Here is an 18,054-nt window from a genome sequence, read left to right as displayed (position 1 = left end):
AAGGTTCTGAATAAATCATTTAGGATACCACAAAAGTCCAATGGTGATACATCTAAAAGCAGTTTCCTTGCATTGAAGTAGCACATGTGATGCATAAAAGTTAGGTTTTAATATAGATTCGACATTTTAAACACGAAACCCTGCCGTATAATATTTTTCCTCTATTTGGATCTGCCACCTACATCTCATCCATCAATGCTAGTACAGAGCAACACTTTTCTTTTAAATGTGTCACTAGTGCCATAGTTCACAGCCGTCCCAATGGAATATTGAAAGGTTACTTCATTCTTCCTGCCAGAGAAAAACGTTTTCCTTTATTTTCACACAAGATTATGTTTCAATACATGGGTTCTGGTTCTTCATTGCCCCTAGATATACCAAAAAGCTCATCATATACAATTTCCAAAACAATCATATTCAGAGTAAAGAGATGTTTTATTGTTCAGTTACAACTGAAGAGCTTTTTCATTTCTCCTAGAGCTCCTGCATATATATTCAATAGATTTTTGATGTTTTGGAACTGAACTCACTATTGTTGTTTTCATGGATGGTCTCATTAACAATACTGCATTTTGAAAAGGAATAAAGTTTTTAAATATAATCTTATTTCTTGCATCTGTAGAATTTCTTATATGCTCTGTGGTTGCTACAACATATGTATTTAATAAGATTAAAGACATTATGATTAACACTTCTGTAGCTCTTAAGCATCCATGTTAGCGCTTAACATAGTTTTTAACCCCTCTCTACAAATTGCAAATTTTACAACCTTCTCGTAACACAACTAGCTGTTTCTTGCGAATTAGTTCAACAAGGAAAGAAGGCCTCCACCATAAAAGATACTTTCATTAGTGTAGAAAAAGGTCACCATATGATGAGGAAAGAGAAGATTCATTGCTATTGGTCTCACTTCATAAAAGTGACTGGAACATTTAATATTCCAATTCCCTTCAGTGACCTTGATGTGAATGACAATAAAACTAGTAAATACAGAATAAACAATACAAAGCCAAAGCCTACATAGTGGGCTACGATGATGCTGCTTGAACATTGTTGGAAGAGGTCAATCTTTTCAATGTATTTGTTAGCAATGCAATAAAATCATTTGCCAGTCTTCTTAAGTCATGGGTCCATGACCAAGAAGGATTATGTAATGCACGGACTGAATTGACACACACAAGTAGTGTTCCACCCTCATGCAACAAAACCTGCAGAGAAAAAAGATGAATCAATCAAACCCTATTTGTGTGCCATATCTAAAAACATCAAATTTAACTTGCGTGCAATTAATTAAAATGCTTTATGGTTGCCATATTTTCCAATGCAAGAACACCAATAGATGGCGTAAGCATGATTTTAATCCTCTGAGGAGACAGTCAAAAAAAGATGAATAGTAAAGTGAAAATTTCCTAAGAAAAACTGATCTAAGAAATAGAAATTTAGAAACACATAATTACGATTGCTTGAAAAAAAATTACATTTTCTGATTAGTTTATGTAAAGACGTGCATTATTAAGAGCACTACCTTTAATAATAACTTATTTAGGAATTTGTATCTAGCTTCAAAAATAAAAAAGATATCCAAGAAGAAAAATCTCAACTAGCTATTGTTAAACCCCTACGTAAGTCTCCAAATATTAATAGAGAATAGCTTGAAACCAAGATCCCATGATTATTAAAACCAGATGTAAACAGGGTTGATGATATCATTATTCATGGAAAAAAAAGCTCCAAGGGATGAATCAGTTTCTTTAAGAAAAGCCAGAAAAATATAGACAAGCTTAGAATATTTGAACTAACAAGGCAACAAAGCTCAGCAGAGTCAGCTGCTAAGAAATCTTTTGAGCACCAGCTGATGACCACAAACAAGGTTTTGACAGCCTTTGCAGGACAAGCAAAGCTTGTTTAGGTTTCTGGTGGGAGAAACACCAAAGGAGATGAGGCTCAACCAAACCTTCAGAGCTATTTTCTGTAATCTCCACATCGAAAATGTTTCTACTAATCTTTATCAGATTATGGAGGGAGATTCATTCTCCTACAGTGTTGCAGTAGATTTTCAAGGACAACTTTGATAGCCCGTTGATTATGCCAATATATATCCAGAGTATGGGCTATTACCTGCTAAGAGAAAGCTCTTGACAATGGAATGGGCAAAAGTGTTCAATTCAGAGAAGGAAATCTAAGATTATGGCCTCCTGAATGAAGCAGTTTTTGAGAAATGAAGAAATGTTGCTGGGTACCCTAACTTTGCTATTTAGAGCATATATTAGCCCAGATGTTTTGTTCAATAAAAGAACACAAAATTGAAAATCCAGCTCATTATAATGCATGTTTTTTATAACTTTGGGATCCAGAATTATGACCAATATGCCCAACCTTCTTTTTTCCATTCGATATTGACATCCTTTACTCATTCATACAGAGATATATACAGATAGATCTTGTAGTTTGTATTTGCACATGTTTTTGTGGAGATTGGAGGCCCAAAATGAAGGCCAATGTGCCCAGAAATCTTATATGGACTGGTATTCTCCTACATTCCACATTCAATTACTGTTTGATAGCTACAACACAATTGGTATTGGCAATTACTTATGTGAAAAGGAATTAATGTAAAGTATGCAACTTAATAAAGAGCATTCTTGATCCATCTAAGAGCCAAAAGAATATGGAGGGTTCTTTTTGGAGGTCGGAATATAATGTTTAGGAGTTTTTTCAACCCTTCCATGATCGTTGTAAAAGATTTGACATACTTTAACAATAATATTATAATTTCACAACTCCTTTTGAGCTTGCATGTATGGCTTGTGACTATCCTCTCTTGAGGTATGCTTTGTGATATTTCATATGATTGACACCTCAAACCTAGTCCTTAAAGTTTTGTCCTTTATTGCATTTATAAGGTCCTCCCTCGCATGCTTGTTTCCACTAGGTTTACAATGTATTGCTTGGAGGATTGTGTTGTGCTGTGCACACACTCCCCGTCTCCAACAGGAACCCCCTTTCTTTTACTGGCTTCGCCAGTGTTTTGAGGCAATTTTGTCCTTCTGAGAAATATTAAGCCTAGGCCAAGATATATCCCCTGAATATAGAAAATCAGACTAGAAGAGCAGGGCTTCAGCTAGAATGACTCTGAGGAAGTTACTGTCAGAGTTGGCCATTGAGCTATAGGGTATTTAGGAATCCTCATTAGGCTTGAAGTTGAGATAGTGTTGCCTTGGGGCTACTTGCATTGCATCTTGGAAGCAAGTGAGGATGCATGGCAAGTGAAGAAGCATGGAATGATGCGTAAGGTGAAGTCCAAGCATGAAAGGAGCAAAGTGAATAAAGAGAGAGGCAGACTGGATCAACGCCATAAGGAGGGAAGAAGATCATCCAAGGGCCAAAACTTGATCCAAGAGGATACATAGAACACAGCAAAATATAGGCCAGCCCACACTTGGAATTAAATTTTGGAGTATTCCCCAAAAACTCGGTGTTTGCACTCATAATTGGAATAAGACCTTATTCCAAAAAACCTTTCCCTACACTGAAGTTCTCCACAAATCCCCCAAAAATTTAGTGGTTGCATTTGGAATGGGATTAATCTCTTAATCCTTAAAGTCTTCCTAACCCCAAACTTTAGCCCGAGTTTCACCCATCACCCTACAAAGTTCGGTACTTGCATAAAAATTTGGAATAAGCTGGATACTAAAATGTTTCCTAGGAGCAAACTTTAGCCCAAGTTTACAGAATCAGCTGAAGATAGGGTCAAAATCCAAACTTCAAAGCAGAATTTCTTCATGACGTTCTGACTTTGTGAAAAATATCAGAAGATGGAGGAAGTTCATGGGCACAGACAGTGAATTCTGCACCTTGATCAGAAGCATGCCTTAATCTAAAAGGGTCTACTACCACCCAACTTTGCCCCGGTTCTTCCCAAACTCGGTGATTGCAGCAAAATTGGGATAAAGCCTTTAATCCTGAAACCTTTCCTACCCCCGAGGTTAAGTCCAAGTTTCACTCCTGCTTTCCAAATTTGGTGGTGGCAGTTAAATGAGGATTAGGCCTTGTTCCTAAAAAAGTTCCTAAGGCCAAGGTTTTGACCGAGTTTTGCCCCTAGCCCTGTAAGTTCAGTGGTTGCACAAAGGCTGGATTAAGTGTTATTCTAAAGCATGTTCCCATCACTGAGTTTTACACCGAATTTCTTTCTAAACTGAGCTTTCCTTCCTCAAGACTCGGCATTAGCAGTCAAAAGAAGAATATGCTTTATTCCTAAGATTCTCAACACCAAATTTGAAGCCTTCTCCAAACTTAGGGGTTTGGATGAGAAAATTCTCCATTTGCAGCAGTCTTAAGTCCAGGTTTCAAGGGGATATTTCATGTGGTGTTGGCACTTCAAATTAGACTAAGCCCTTTATTCCCAAAACTCATCCTAGTGCCGAGGTTGGTCCTAGGTCATATTTCTTGATCACCTTTCCAAGGCCAAAGTGACCTTCCTAGCTCTTAGTTCATGGGACATAATTTCAGAATGATGTTCAATAAGGCTAAAATGTTGCAAGGGGACCAATGAATGTGATGGTAGTCAAAATGAGAGTGATGAATGAATGACTAAATGAAAATGTGATTGATTCTTGAAATTGCTTGTCTATGCAGGATGGATGACAACCAAAGGGAGTCAGAAGGATGAAAGTATCGAAGGGATAGAGGCCACCAAGAGGCGACGTCGAGATGCGTAGGACAAAGGGAGGCTCCACAACACTACAATCTAGGGCACCAATTGAAGATGTGATCGTGATGAAGCAAGGAGGTCACCAAAGACAAAGTACAAGGATGAGATCATTCCCAAAACTCTGGAAGACAGTGACAAGACACGGAGTGCTATAGGAGCATGCAGAAATGGAGTATGAACAGCTGGAGATGACAAGAATTTGAATTTATTGTAATGGCAATTATTTTATTGTAAAATTACAACTTTAGGGCCCAATTTAACGCAACACAAAAGGGGGCCTAAAGTTAATTGTTCACCCAGCTACCAAATTTGTCTTTTTGTCTTGAGCCCTGTGGACTTTTGTCTTCTAGGGGGATTAATTGAAAGCAGTTGGAATGTAGTTGAAAGGTGGTTGGAAATTGTTGAGACAATTAACTGAAAGTTGTTAGGGTTTCTAGAAGGCAAATCTGAGCTATTGAATGGATTGGATCTTGGCCATTGATTCAAGATGTAAAATCTATAAAAGGTTAGTGCCTCTCTCATTGTAAGGTGTTAAAAAATAAATAGTTTGAAGTTTAGAAGGTACAAAGTAGAAGTTAGAATTAGGAGTAGAATAGGAATTGCTGAGCAGAAATTGTTGTAATGGCAATTGAAGCAAATGAATAAAACATTGAAGCATGGTGTTTTGAAATTGGCATTTACTTGTTTGCATGGTTTTTTCATCAAAGTTAGTTAAAGTTCAGTGATTTTAATGGCAAAAGTGTGAGAATATCTTAACGATTTTTTGGTTCATACCATTGGGAATTTGCTAACTGTAAGTCCCTCTGCATGGTTAGTCTGAGCCTCTGAAAGATCCCTGATGGATCTCTTTTACCAATCTGCTGTAATTTTTATTTATTTAAATTGATTTTTCCTACTTATTAATATTTTCTTTCAGAAATAGACAGAAGTTGCAGAAGGGTTGAATTCTTTTTGTATTTTGATGATTTTTCAACAAGTAAATAATGAAGTACAAGTACATGAACAAAGTACTGAAAATGAAGTTCATATACAGCCAAAACAAATTCGATTCAAGGCAGATTTCTGAATATAAAATCAAATATTTGACCAGATGAAGATTTCCAATAATTTCAGGAAGATTACAATCAGGAATAATTCCAACCTGGATGCTGAAAGAGTAACATAACTAGGAATGAAGTTGTGGCAAGATTCCAGCCCTCCAAGTGCTGCACGTGGGAAGGAAAGTGGCTGCCAGGTACAGCCGTACGGCTGCCAAGTACACCCAACTGGTTAGAAACCCCAAACCCCACGCTGAACTCTGTCAGAATTGCTGAACCTCCAGAAAGAATGCCGTACAATCTCCAAGATGCTAATAGCTGCAAACAAATCCAAACCATTGTATTGGGGGCTACGTCCCAAACAGGCAAGGCATTGGGGTTGGCGTCCCAGATGCTGAAAAGCTCTTCCAGAGCCAAATCTCAAATCCAAGATGTAAAATGTGTAAAAGATAATAAGAATTAGGTCTCAACTTCCTTATAACACCTTCCCACTAAGCTCAAACCCTAAAAGTGACTCAATGGGGCGTTTAGGGTTAAAATGTTATATTTCTCATTTTAAGTTGTCAAGTGCATAGAAAATGACCTTTTTTCAAATATAAAGAAATCCGTTCACCGAAAGGATCTGAGTCAAAAGAGAAATATTTAGAAAAGTCCAAGACCTTTCCAACGAGCTATCACACCAAGGGATACGCATCCAGATGAGGCCAAAAACCCCTTATCACTCCAAAATGGCTAACAACTTAGCCTTATTTAATTATTAAACGCTAACTTAGGAAATATTAAAAATATAACCCAAATAGCCACAAAATGCCCAACTGACATTACAAACCCTAAAATCATCCTGTCACCTGTCTGTGACTGAAGTCGGAAATCAAGGATTCACTGGTAGTCTCATCCCTAAAATCTAGGGATGTTCCTAAAATTTAAGAAACAAGCCCAATCTCTTTGAAACTGAAACCATCTAAAAGGTCATGAATAACCTCACGACTGGCAACTGTCACGACCTCCTAAAATTTAGGGATACCCCCTAAAATCTAGGAACTGCTCCAAACTGGCTTCAAACTGCCTGTAAAGCCAAAATCCAATCACTATATGCACTGAATGAGTCCCAATCAACCTCTGCTAGCCTACGAGACTCCAATGATAGGCCAACTCCTCCGTCTCCGATGTCCACTCTAGAAAGGGGACATGACAAGCCTCCCCTCTCAGAGTTGCTTGCCCACAAGCAACTGAAACACCAATCCTCCACCATCCCAAATAAGATGTAAACAAATCATTGCATGTAACTGCTGCTCATCTCTGATATAAACAACATGCAATGCCCCGATTTGGAATGGCTCCTCAAAATGCTGAAGCACCTGTGCTGTCAAATCAACACTGTCTGGGTCCCAGAGCGAAGCATAGCTCCCGCTGAATACCTCAAGTGAGCAATGGAAAACTATATCATCTCCATAGATCAAATATCCATAAATGCCAAGACCACTAGTGTGTCTGTGATCACCAACATGCATAACATCCGTCATAATATCCAATGAATGCCAATCCATGGAAGACCCTCTGTGATCTGACCCCATCTGACACAAGTGACACACAACTGCCACACACTGCTGCTGATGTGCCGGAAGATCTAATGCCAACTCACTAGACAATATATAATACTGACTAAAATCATCACTCTCCAAGCTGGCATCTAAAAATATGTAATCACCAACTAGCAATGAAACAATCACCCTGTCTAGAGAATCAGGTGAAATTGCCACATCAACTGGCTCAAAGTACTCACTAGGAGTAACATCACATAACTCATCCACGCCAGCTATCTGATGACAATCAACCTGTGGATCTACTGTCATCCCACTCTGCTCGATAAACTGAGAGGGATAGTGGGTAAACTCCAGCTCCATCCTCGTGATATTCCGAACATACCGTCCAAGTGTCAACAACCATTGTACACCCACGACTACATCTATACATCTGAAGTGAAGCAACCCATGTAGGATCCACGAAAGGAAGGTACTACACATGTCTATACCATGATCCCACACAAACCACCTGTAGGACATAAACTGCTCCTGCTGCTCTCCTCTGATATAAGTGCCATATAATCTTAATATCTGGAGCAACATACTATAATCCCTATAAGACACTGTATCAAATGAATCAACACCTGGATCCCAAATAAAACTAAATCCACATCCATCTGTCATGAAGAGACAATGATAGTAAGAGGCATCCTCGATACCGTGTCTCTCTATAGCCACTGTGAAACCATAAATACCACCAATCTTCAATGTTGAAATGGACCCATCAATAAGACAATTTCCAACAAGCAAAGTGTGATGGAAACCTCTCCAAAACCTTTGATCAGCGGCTGCAACTTGCCCAATTTCTCCACAAGTTAGTATGTCTTCATTGGAGGATGCCAAATAAATATATTGTTTAGCCATGCACCAAATATAGTCTCTTACACGCTGATCTTCATAGCCCACTATCACATCTAAGAAAACTGAGTCACCAATTAATAAGTACATCGCTGCCCTATCATATGAAAGAGGTGACAAGTCCACAAATGAATAGTAGATGTTTTTGTTCTGCAACATGGATAAACCTTCAGTGGCTGGTCCACTATGAATGCCACCTAACAACTCATAAACTTCACACCTAGTCTTCCCAACTTGAATGTTCTCAATGCAAGGTTTCAAATTTGACTCATTAGATGAAGGAAAATTGCTGATCAAACTCAGAAAATCAAACTGATTTCTATTTCCATTCAATATATCTTCGCTGTCCTTTTCTTCCCTTGGAAGAAATAAAGATCTAATGGATGATTCTCTTTGTATCCTTGCGTCATCTAACCGATTGTGACGCTCTTTGACTCTTTGGAGGTGGTGTCTTGCTTGGGCAGCAAGCGTTTTTGCTTGGGCAGCTCTATGTAACCAATCTTCGTTCAACTTTTGGCAATGTTTTATATCAGCTGCCCCAAAGTACACAAAATCAGACTTATGGTGAGTTGTATTATTTGCATCAGCATAACCCATGCTTGTACCATAAGCACCCGCAAATGTAGAATGCAAATCTCTATTCTCTTCATGACCAAAGGCTGTCATATCTTGAGGAAGATAAGTTACGTCACTGCTGTTATGGACTTCAGAATTATGATCATACTGTGGTGACAAATCTTTGGATTCACTACACACCATTAAATTTCGACTTTCCTCATGGTCTTCCCAATTGAGAAGAGGAAGTAGTGTGACAAATGAATCCAAACTTACGCTGTCCATTTCAACCTCATGTTCTTCATCAATTGCTGATTCAAAATCAGTCTTTGGGCAATCTGAAAACTCATCAAACCTCTCATGAATGTCTTGTGTATTGCTTGAAGTTACAAACTCTTCCTTCACATCTTCCACCAAAAATGATGGGACAGCGTTGTAACCAACCAAAGAGGCACCAATTGGATCTACATGTCTCTCAAAATCTTCAAATAGTTTCCTACCAATCTCACTGGTAAACATCATATCTGCTCCTCTTCCTTTGCTTCCCTTGCTCTCAATTGACTCTTGTTTTGTTCTTGGTTGATGACGTGGACTTGAAAACATCAAGTCATCTTCAACTGGTACACCCATGAATTGTGTGAAGGAAAGGTGGTCACGTATCTTTTTAGGAAGAGAGCAATACTTATCATAGTTGTTCATAACTATATCATTGAATGTCTTGGCAGGAGACCTTCTCCTTGTACTTGTTGAAGGAGTTGTACCCTTAGACTGTTTGGAACTCCTTGAAGGTGTTTGTTCAAATTCTTTTCCTGCTTGTTTATTTCTAAACAACCCTGTCATGATGTCCGATTTGATTTTCAACCAAACTAAACTCAAATCTGAATTAGAACTCTTGATCTTCACCCAACAGGCTGGCAAGATCAAAGCTCTGATACCACTGAAAGATCCCTGATGGATCTCTTTTACCAATCTGCTGTAATTTTTATTTATTTAAATTGATTTTTCCTACTTATTAATATTTTCTTTCAGAAATAGACAAAAGTTGCAGAAGGGTTGAATTCTTTTTGTATTTTGATGATTTTTCAACAAGTAAATAATGAAGTACAAGTACATGAACAAAGTACTGAAAATGAAGTTCATATACAGCCAAAACAAATTCGATTCAAGGCAGATTTCTGAATATAAAATCAAATATTTGACCAGATGAAGATTTCCAATAATTTCAGGAAGATTACAATCAGGAATAATTCCAACCTGGATGCTGAAAGAGTAACATAACTAGGAATGAATTTGTGGCAAGATTCCAGCCCTCCAAGTGCTGCACGTGGGAAGGAAAGTGGCTGCCAGGTACAGCCGTACGGCTGCCAAGTACACCCAACTGGTTAGAAACCCCAAACCCTACGCTGAACTCTGTCAGAATTGCTGAACCTCCAGAAAGAATGCCGTACAATCTCCAAGATGCTAATAGCTGCAAACAAATCCAAACCACTGTATTGGGGGCTACGTCCCAAACAGGCAAGGCATTGGGGTTGGCGTCCCAGATGCTGAAAAGCTCTTCCAGAGCCAAATCTCAAATCCAAGATGTAAAATGTGTAAAAGATAATAAGAATTAGGTCTCAACTTCCTTATAACACCTTCCCACTAAGCTCAAACCCTAAAAGTGACTCAATGGGGCGTTTAGGGTTAAAATGTTATATTTCTCATTTTAAGTTGTCAAGTGCATAGAAAATGACCTTTTTTCAAATATAAAGAAATCCGTTCACCGAAAGGATCTGAGTCAAAAGAGAAATATTTAGAAAAGTCCAAGACCTTTCCAACGAGCTATCACACCAAGGGATACGCATCCAGATGAGGCCAAAAACCCCTTATCACTCCAAAATGGCTAACAACTTAGCCTTATTTAATTATTAAACGCTAACTTAGGAAATATTAAAAATATAACCCAAATAGCCACAAAATGCCCAACTGACATTACAAACCCTAAAATCATCCTGTCACCTGTCTGTGACTGAAGTCGGAAATCAAGGATTCACTGGTAGTCTCATCCCTAAAATCTAGGGATGTTCCTAAAATTTAGGAAACAAGCCCAATCTCTTTGAAACTGAAACCATCTAAAAGGTCATGAATAACCTCACGACTGGCAACTGTCACGACCTCCTAAAATTTAGGGATACCCCCTAAAATCTAGGAACTGCTCCAAACTGGCTTCAAACTGCCTGTAAAGCCAAAATCCAATCACTATATGCACTGAATGAGTCCCAATCAACCTCTGCTAGCCTACGAGACTCCAATGATAGGCCAACTCCTCCGTCTCCGATGTCCACTCTAGAAAGGGGACATGACAGCCTCTTATTGCTATTAGTTTTGATTGCGCCAGAATTGGGTGTCCAAATGAATGTTCATGGTCTGAAAATCCTTTTGTTTTCCTTTGGGGATTGCACCGTTTCTATGGTGTTGTGAGTGTATCTCTAGCTAAGAAGGAACTAGTTTTGTGTGAAATCTATCTACCCGAAGCACCAACCATTACTATCATTGTCCCTAGGTTCTCTAAACCCTATCCCTTTGCTCTTTATTTTATCCAGTTTGAGAAGTGGAGCATCAATCAGATGGCCATATCAGATGCAGGTCAGCTTGTCAGATGCATAAGTCCCCTTGAGATTACCAACAAATCACATCAGCCTTGAGTTATCCTAAGCTTAGTCATGACCTGACATTAGAAACCTTGATGTTACCTTGTTTGGACAGTCAAAAGGCATACAAGGTTCTCTTATTCAAGAGAGAATAGGATAGACTCTGTACATTCTATTTTGTGTTGACGGAAGTGCAAAATTTCCCCATCAACAAGTTGTAATGTTTACAACATCCCAAACTATGATTTGGACAAAATAACAAGACGCTAGGATTCCATCTTCTAAGAAGTACTTTGGCCATACATTGCAACAACCAAGATGCCAAAAAGCACCTCCAAAGACTATTGACATATACTATATACAGTAACACAAGTCCTACATATTGTTTCTTGTAAACAATATAAAAAATAAGTCCAACAGTTGTTCCACTCTGCTAGCATCAATACCAACATTCCATCAAGCAGTCTGCAAATTATAGACTCCACAACATGTTGTGACCTTTTTCACACATCATCCCATTGCAAATGGGGACCCTCCCTTTTTCTTGCTTTCTAGGGGTTTTGTTAGAGCCTCGTGACCTCCCTGCGTCAGTATTGCCAAGTTTGTCAGTTTTGAGCGACCTGAGTTTTGAACATTATGAGTCAGTGTGTGCAAGCCATGATTAGAGCAGAGTCTAGACGTTGTCATTGTGTCTAGAAAGCCCAAAGGACGAAGATTGCAATTGATTTGAGCTAATTTGGACAACTTTCCGTTTTGGGAAGGTTTTGCTTTTTTGCTTTTTCCTATTTTTTAGGAAGTTTCATTTTTGGCATTTTGAGCACGATCCCTGAAATGGCTATTTTTAGAAAGTTTTTCCTATTTTTTTGGGAACCTTGTTTTTTTATTTTTAGAAAGTGAATCTAGGGTTTGCACTATTCACACTGAGATACACCAAATGATCGACAAATTCCTCCTAAATCCAAGTTTTGACCCAAAAAGCCAATTTCCTAAATTTTAGGGACCCTGAGGAATTCGATGAATGAATGAAGTATAGTTTTCAAATTTCAAGATAATCTGGTAAAATTTGCACAAGTTATGGAGATTTCAAGTTTTGATCACGTGGTTCCTGATCTTCATGAAGTCCACCTTGATGTTGGTGCACAAGTTTGTTCAAGCCCGCCTTGGGAAAGGTGAGGTGGGTCATGATCTTCACAAAGTCTGCTCTATCATGAGTTGGAGGTTGAAACAAGTCAAAGAAAGTCTGCCTTGCCTTGAATGAGATGAAGTCCGCCTTGATGTCGGTGCCATAAAGATGACAAAGTCCACCCTTACCTTGGTCAAATGAAAAACAAAGCCCGCCCTAGAAAGAGAGGGTATGATATGCATAAGTTTGGTGAACCCCACTCATGAAGAAGGTGCAAGGAAGTGAGGAAGTCCGCCATGCTAGCTTGGGAAAGGTTCCCAACTCTCTCCAAGTCCGCCCTATCTTTGATGGAAGTTGAAACAAGTCAAATAAAGTCCGCCCTGCTGCAAGTAAAGCTCACAGTGATCAATGAAGTCCACCTTCCTCTACTGGGGAAGAGAATCAGTAAAGTCTGCCCTATGGTTAAGAACTTAAGAGTATGGGGTGGTGCCACAATGTTCACCAAGCCTGCCCTACATCAGCATATGATGGTAAACAACATCAAGAAGTCCGCCATGCTAGCTTGGGAAAGGTTCCCAACTCTCTCCAAGTCTGCCCTATCTTTGATGGAGGTTGAAACAAGTCAAACAAAGTCCGCCCCAGGGAGATGCTTGCCAAAATTTGAAAGTTAAAGAATATTCCTTAACAATGTCATCACAATCTTCATGAAGTTCGAACTTAAGCCAAAAATAGAAAATTTCTTTGAAGGGTATGCGGCAGATGAGTTCGAGTTTGGGACTGAAAATTGAATTAGAAAGTTGCATTTGAAGTTGCAAGATAAGATTTCAAGTTTAGGAATGATGACCAAACAACTAAGCATGAAAATAGAAACACGCAAAGACTGAAATGAGATTAGAAACAAATTTGTGGAGAAGATATTGTGTTTCTAACTGCAGATTCGAACTTCATTACAAATACATTATTCATTCCTTCATTCTCACATATGAAGTTTGAAGTTCTAAGCATATTGAGAGCAAGTTTGAGATTTCTTTTGCAGGTTGAAGGTTATTTTGAAGTGTTTTTTGCAGATTGAGGGTGTTTTGAGGAAATTTTGACTAGAAGCCTGAGTTTTTAATGTTTTGTCCATCAAATTATACTCAGATTTTGAAATTTCTTACTGTTGGAAGGCAAAACCCACTGATTTTCTGAGTGTAGCATCTGAAAGTTGTTTTTGACGGCTTCTTTTCTCATTCTTCTTCATTCTTTGGAGGTGAAAGTTCATCAAGGTTTTAACGTGGTTAAGTGTTGAAAAGAAAGAGTAAATTTCACAGATTAATCTTCTTCTCTTTCTTATTTTCTGCCCTCCGGAGCAAGTTGAAGTAATATTGAATAGAATTTCTTGAACTTAATATTTCAAAATCTGATTTTGAAGTGAATCAAACCTTAATGGTCAAGTGTGGAAAATCTCATTTTTTGTGACTAAGTGTTGAAAAGAAAGTAAAAACCACAGATTACTTAGCCACCAAACTCACAAACTACGCTTAAAAGTATAGAATTTAACTTAAGTTGGTTTGATTGATTTGCAGATTTCTTTTGGAATATCTCATAGCCAGGATGAAGTTTCAGGTGGATAAAGATTCCCCTCCGGAATCCAAGATGAGGTCTAAGTGGAAGCTGGTCGAAGACACTAACTTGGGACATATCAACCTAAGGAAATTCAAGAAGCAAATGTATGGCCTAGACAACTTGATGCCTACAGCGACTGCCAGAAAGATGATGAGAAATGGAATCGTATAGGCTGCTGGTTTCCTTCCAGCGATGCAGTGTACTAAGTTGGTGGTAGAATGTTTTAAACACTACAATTCTATAGACCGAGAGATCATATCACCTGACAGGAGAGTCTTGGCAAACATTAGTGATGCTGCTATCAGGGAAGCTTTCCACATCCTTGAGTATCATAACCCTGTTTACATGACCAAGGAGGAAGCAACACGGCTATACCAAGATAATATTGAAGAATATGAAGCCTATCAACCATTCGTGGTTGGATAAGCCAAGGAAGGGTGCTTCCAAGTTACCCAAGGATCTTGTGAGAGTCTATTTCAAGGAAGATATTGGAGACTTGATAGTTTTATTAAACAAAGTCATGGGTAGTCCACAAGGCATGCCATTTGAGCCTTGGATGTACTACTTCATCAACGAGATAACTACAGGAGCAAAGATGATTGATTGGGCAAAAATTATAAGTAATAATATTGATGACCAACAGAAGAACTTAGAGGAGAAAAGGACATTTTATATGAGTTCCTATTTGGTGTACTCTCTTGCTCGAACTTACAAATATAGAGGACTCACCTGTAGAGAATTGGGAAATAAGGAGAATTAGTTTGTTGTTTATGATTGCTACCCACAATTGCACTTGGAGGAAAAATTTCACTTCAAGAGAGTCAATGATACATTCTTGATGCATATTACTAGGATGCTCCAAGGTGGTCTTCATCAAAGGCTCTCTCAGGAATCTAAAGATTTTATCAGCAGATTCGGGCATTGGTACATCCAATACCCTAGATTTACTTATCTGAGAATTCAAGGATTCTCTGGACCTCCTTACAAGTTACCTATGTATCCAACCAACAGGGTAGTGTTGCTGAAGTTGTTAGGCAACTTGAAAATTATATGATTGTTTAGAGAGAGAAGCAAAAGAAGGCAAGAACATCTTCTCTCACTATTGGAAATGGATTGGAGACATGTCCGTCATCACAGGCTGCCGCTAGTGTTGAAAAGGAGCTTGCTTGGTACCCATTCTTCTAGTATAAGGCCAAAAAACATTTTGACCATTTTCACCAGATGAAAAAGGTTGATGGAGAGATATTCGAGCATAGACCTGATCTCGAAGACAATTGGGCTAATGCAGATAATAGTTTTGAAATTAGAAGGAGATTGTGGTCCAGACTTCCCCTGAATTTGATTAGAGTAACAGAAGTGTTTCGAGTGGCAAATCAGCTTGAAGATGATCCCGAGTTTGAGCAGCCTCACTTTGATAAACTGAGAAATGAGCCCCTTGTCGATTGGTCGGATTCTGAGAGGTCTGATTTGAGCGACCTCATGAGACCAGTGATTGAATATTCAAAATGGTGGGCAACGAAGAAGACAAAGGGTCTTAGATCCAAAGGTATCAATCTCACATATGATCTCATGGGAACCAATGAATCAATGTCTTCAAACCATGGTGTTTCGTCAAGTGTTGGATCCAAAAAAAAGAAAGAACCCACTGAAAATTCTTTGAGGGGTAAAGGAAAGAAGATAGTTTGAGATGCAAGCAGAAAGTATAAATCTGATGAGGGTCATTTGACCTTAAGTGCTGCATCCACTGCTCCAGTCAAGGCTACAGATAATGAACAGAGGATGAATGCTGATATAGGGGGTAATGAAGTAAGAGCTCCTTCCCCTTCAGTGGAAGAGATAATGGAAGAACCAGCTCAAGAGCCAAATTCTGCTAGGAATGTAGAAGTTGAAGAACCTGAGTCGCCAAGGGAATTCCTAGATGGTATAGTTACAGGACCAAAGGGAATAGAGGATAAGTTTGATGAGAGTGGTATGTAGCAGTCAACCATTCCAGATTGGTTGAGGGAAAGAATAAAGGCTAAGGCTCCTGAGGAAGCTCATTCAGAAGAGAACACAACAACATTCCTAGCTATGGTGAGTAAACCAGTTGAGATAAGACCACCCAAACTAGCTAAGAGGTTCTCTTTAATTCAAAGAGATAGTGCAGGATGCAGGACAATTCAGATGGCAGTACCTAAGGCAGGGAAAACTCAGGATAACATCACTCTTGAGGATTATAAAATCATTACTGTGAATTTGGGTAGGCCTACTCAAGCCCCAGAGATCCAAGATTTTGACGATTCTTGCAACGCTCTCAAGGCAAGACTAGCCAAGGAAAAAGAAAAGAGAAAGAAGGTTGAAGATGAAAATGAGTAATGGAAGAGATATGTTCAACATTTGACAAAACCTATAGATCGGGAGGAGGTACTAGTTACTCTGCCCATACCTCTTCCACAAGAGTCATTAAAGGATTATGAGGACATGAAGACAACTTTCAGAGAAGCTAAGGAATGGACGATTGATGCCTCAGAACGTGCTGACATACTTATTGAGAACCTAATATCAACACATGACTCCACATCTTCCTTATTGAGTAGAATTCAAGACACAGCCGAAGCTTGAGAAGATGTTGAGGATATTCAGAGAAGAATCATTCCATGTTTGAAGCAATCAGAGGACTTTCTCAATAGGATCTTGTAGACAGAAAAGTCATCTAGCCTGGTGACCTATATGATTTCAGTTCTTGGTACTTTGCCTTGGTTACAAGGGTTGAATCTTTAAAAAAACCCAAGGCTAAGTGTTCAGAAATTGAAAAGACCATCAGAGATATTCAAGACAAGGTCTTCTTTGTGACAATTGAGATATTGCAATAGGATGAGGTGCGAGAGAAGCATCTGCGTGCAGAGAATTTAAGGGCCAAAGTTCAAGGAAACTTCTTCAAAGTTTCAGGGCCAATTCTCAAGGAGGATATCTCCAGAGTTTCAAGCTTCATAAGCATAGACGAAAAATTTCCTAACACAAGCAATTGGCTGGGAAGATGCTCTCGCCACCTATACTAATGATGTGGATATGGTCGACTTCCAAATTAGCAACTTGCCAAGTGTCACCATAGAGGTGCAACTTCTTGTGTCCAGGTACATCGAATCTACAAAGAAGGAAACTGGACACTCACCTCAGTGAGAATAGCAGTTGTGCCACTTGTCTCCTCCTTGTTCATTTTAACTGTTAGAGTTTGGGGAAACCCTAATTAGGGTTTTGAACTTTTAATCTGAGCCCTTGATCATTGTTCGATCTCGGTCGTTCAAAAAATTTGGACTCCTATATAAGGTTGCCTCCTCTCATTTGGAGAGTGAGGTTTTTGAAATAATGTTGCATGAGGGTCATTTTTCAGATAATATATTACATGTGTGCTTTCTCTTAAGGATTTGTAATCCCTATTGTTTGAGTGATTAAGCAAGGTTTTCAATTTCATCTACCAAATAGTTAAAATTTATTTCATGTTATTAGATTGAATGAAAGATCTGATAAGTATTGGTTAATGGTATATCTCCACTCATACTTTTGGTGAATGGATGTTTTCCATTTACTATGCAAAGTTAGTCTTAGCTTTTCATTTTGTGTATGCTTAAACTTCCGATCATAAACACATCCCTTGAAGATTGCATACACTTTGTGTAGTTGTCCTAAGTGAGGCGAAGCAAAGTGTGGTTACTGAGTTCACCAAATCAATACCGTCTCTGGAATTCATAGGATTAGAGTAGATCTCTCAACCCTTATCTCTTTTACCTTTTTTGAAGTCTTAAATCCCGAAAATCCCAAAAAGACAAAGAGCTTTAATTGATAAATCCATCTAAATCCCAAAGTTGTTGACAACTCATTTAAACGTAAGTCCCTTTGTGTATTACCAGCAAATCACAACGCCCATTGAGTTTATCCACACGTCAAGACCTAACTAAAGAAACCTTGGAATCGC

General features: G+C 38.7%; 1 protein-coding gene across 1 annotated transcript in view; it reads right to left on the bottom strand.

The window, feature by feature from the left end:
- Positions 1 to 570: 570 nt before the first annotated feature.
- The window catches only part of LOC131068487 (probable cadmium/zinc-transporting ATPase HMA1, chloroplastic), a 158,063-nt gene continuing 140,579 nt past the window's right edge, over positions 571 to 18,054 (bottom strand). Inside the window, exon 13 of the mRNA XM_058003671.2 lies at positions 571 to 1,208. Within this exon, the coding sequence (XP_057859654.2) occupies positions 1,029 to 1,208 (180 nt within the window). The 3' untranslated portion in view covers positions 571 to 1,028. The remainder of the gene's footprint in view (positions 1,209 to 18,054) is intronic.

This window comes from Cryptomeria japonica, chromosome 3, assembly GCF_030272615.1.
Source record: "Cryptomeria japonica chromosome 3, Sugi_1.0, whole genome shotgun sequence".
Classification (NCBI taxonomy): Eukaryota; Viridiplantae; Streptophyta; class Pinopsida; order Cupressales; family Cupressaceae; genus Cryptomeria; species Cryptomeria japonica.
The sequence above is the reverse complement of the archived record's forward strand: the minus strand, read 5'-3'. Positions and strand labels throughout refer to the sequence as shown.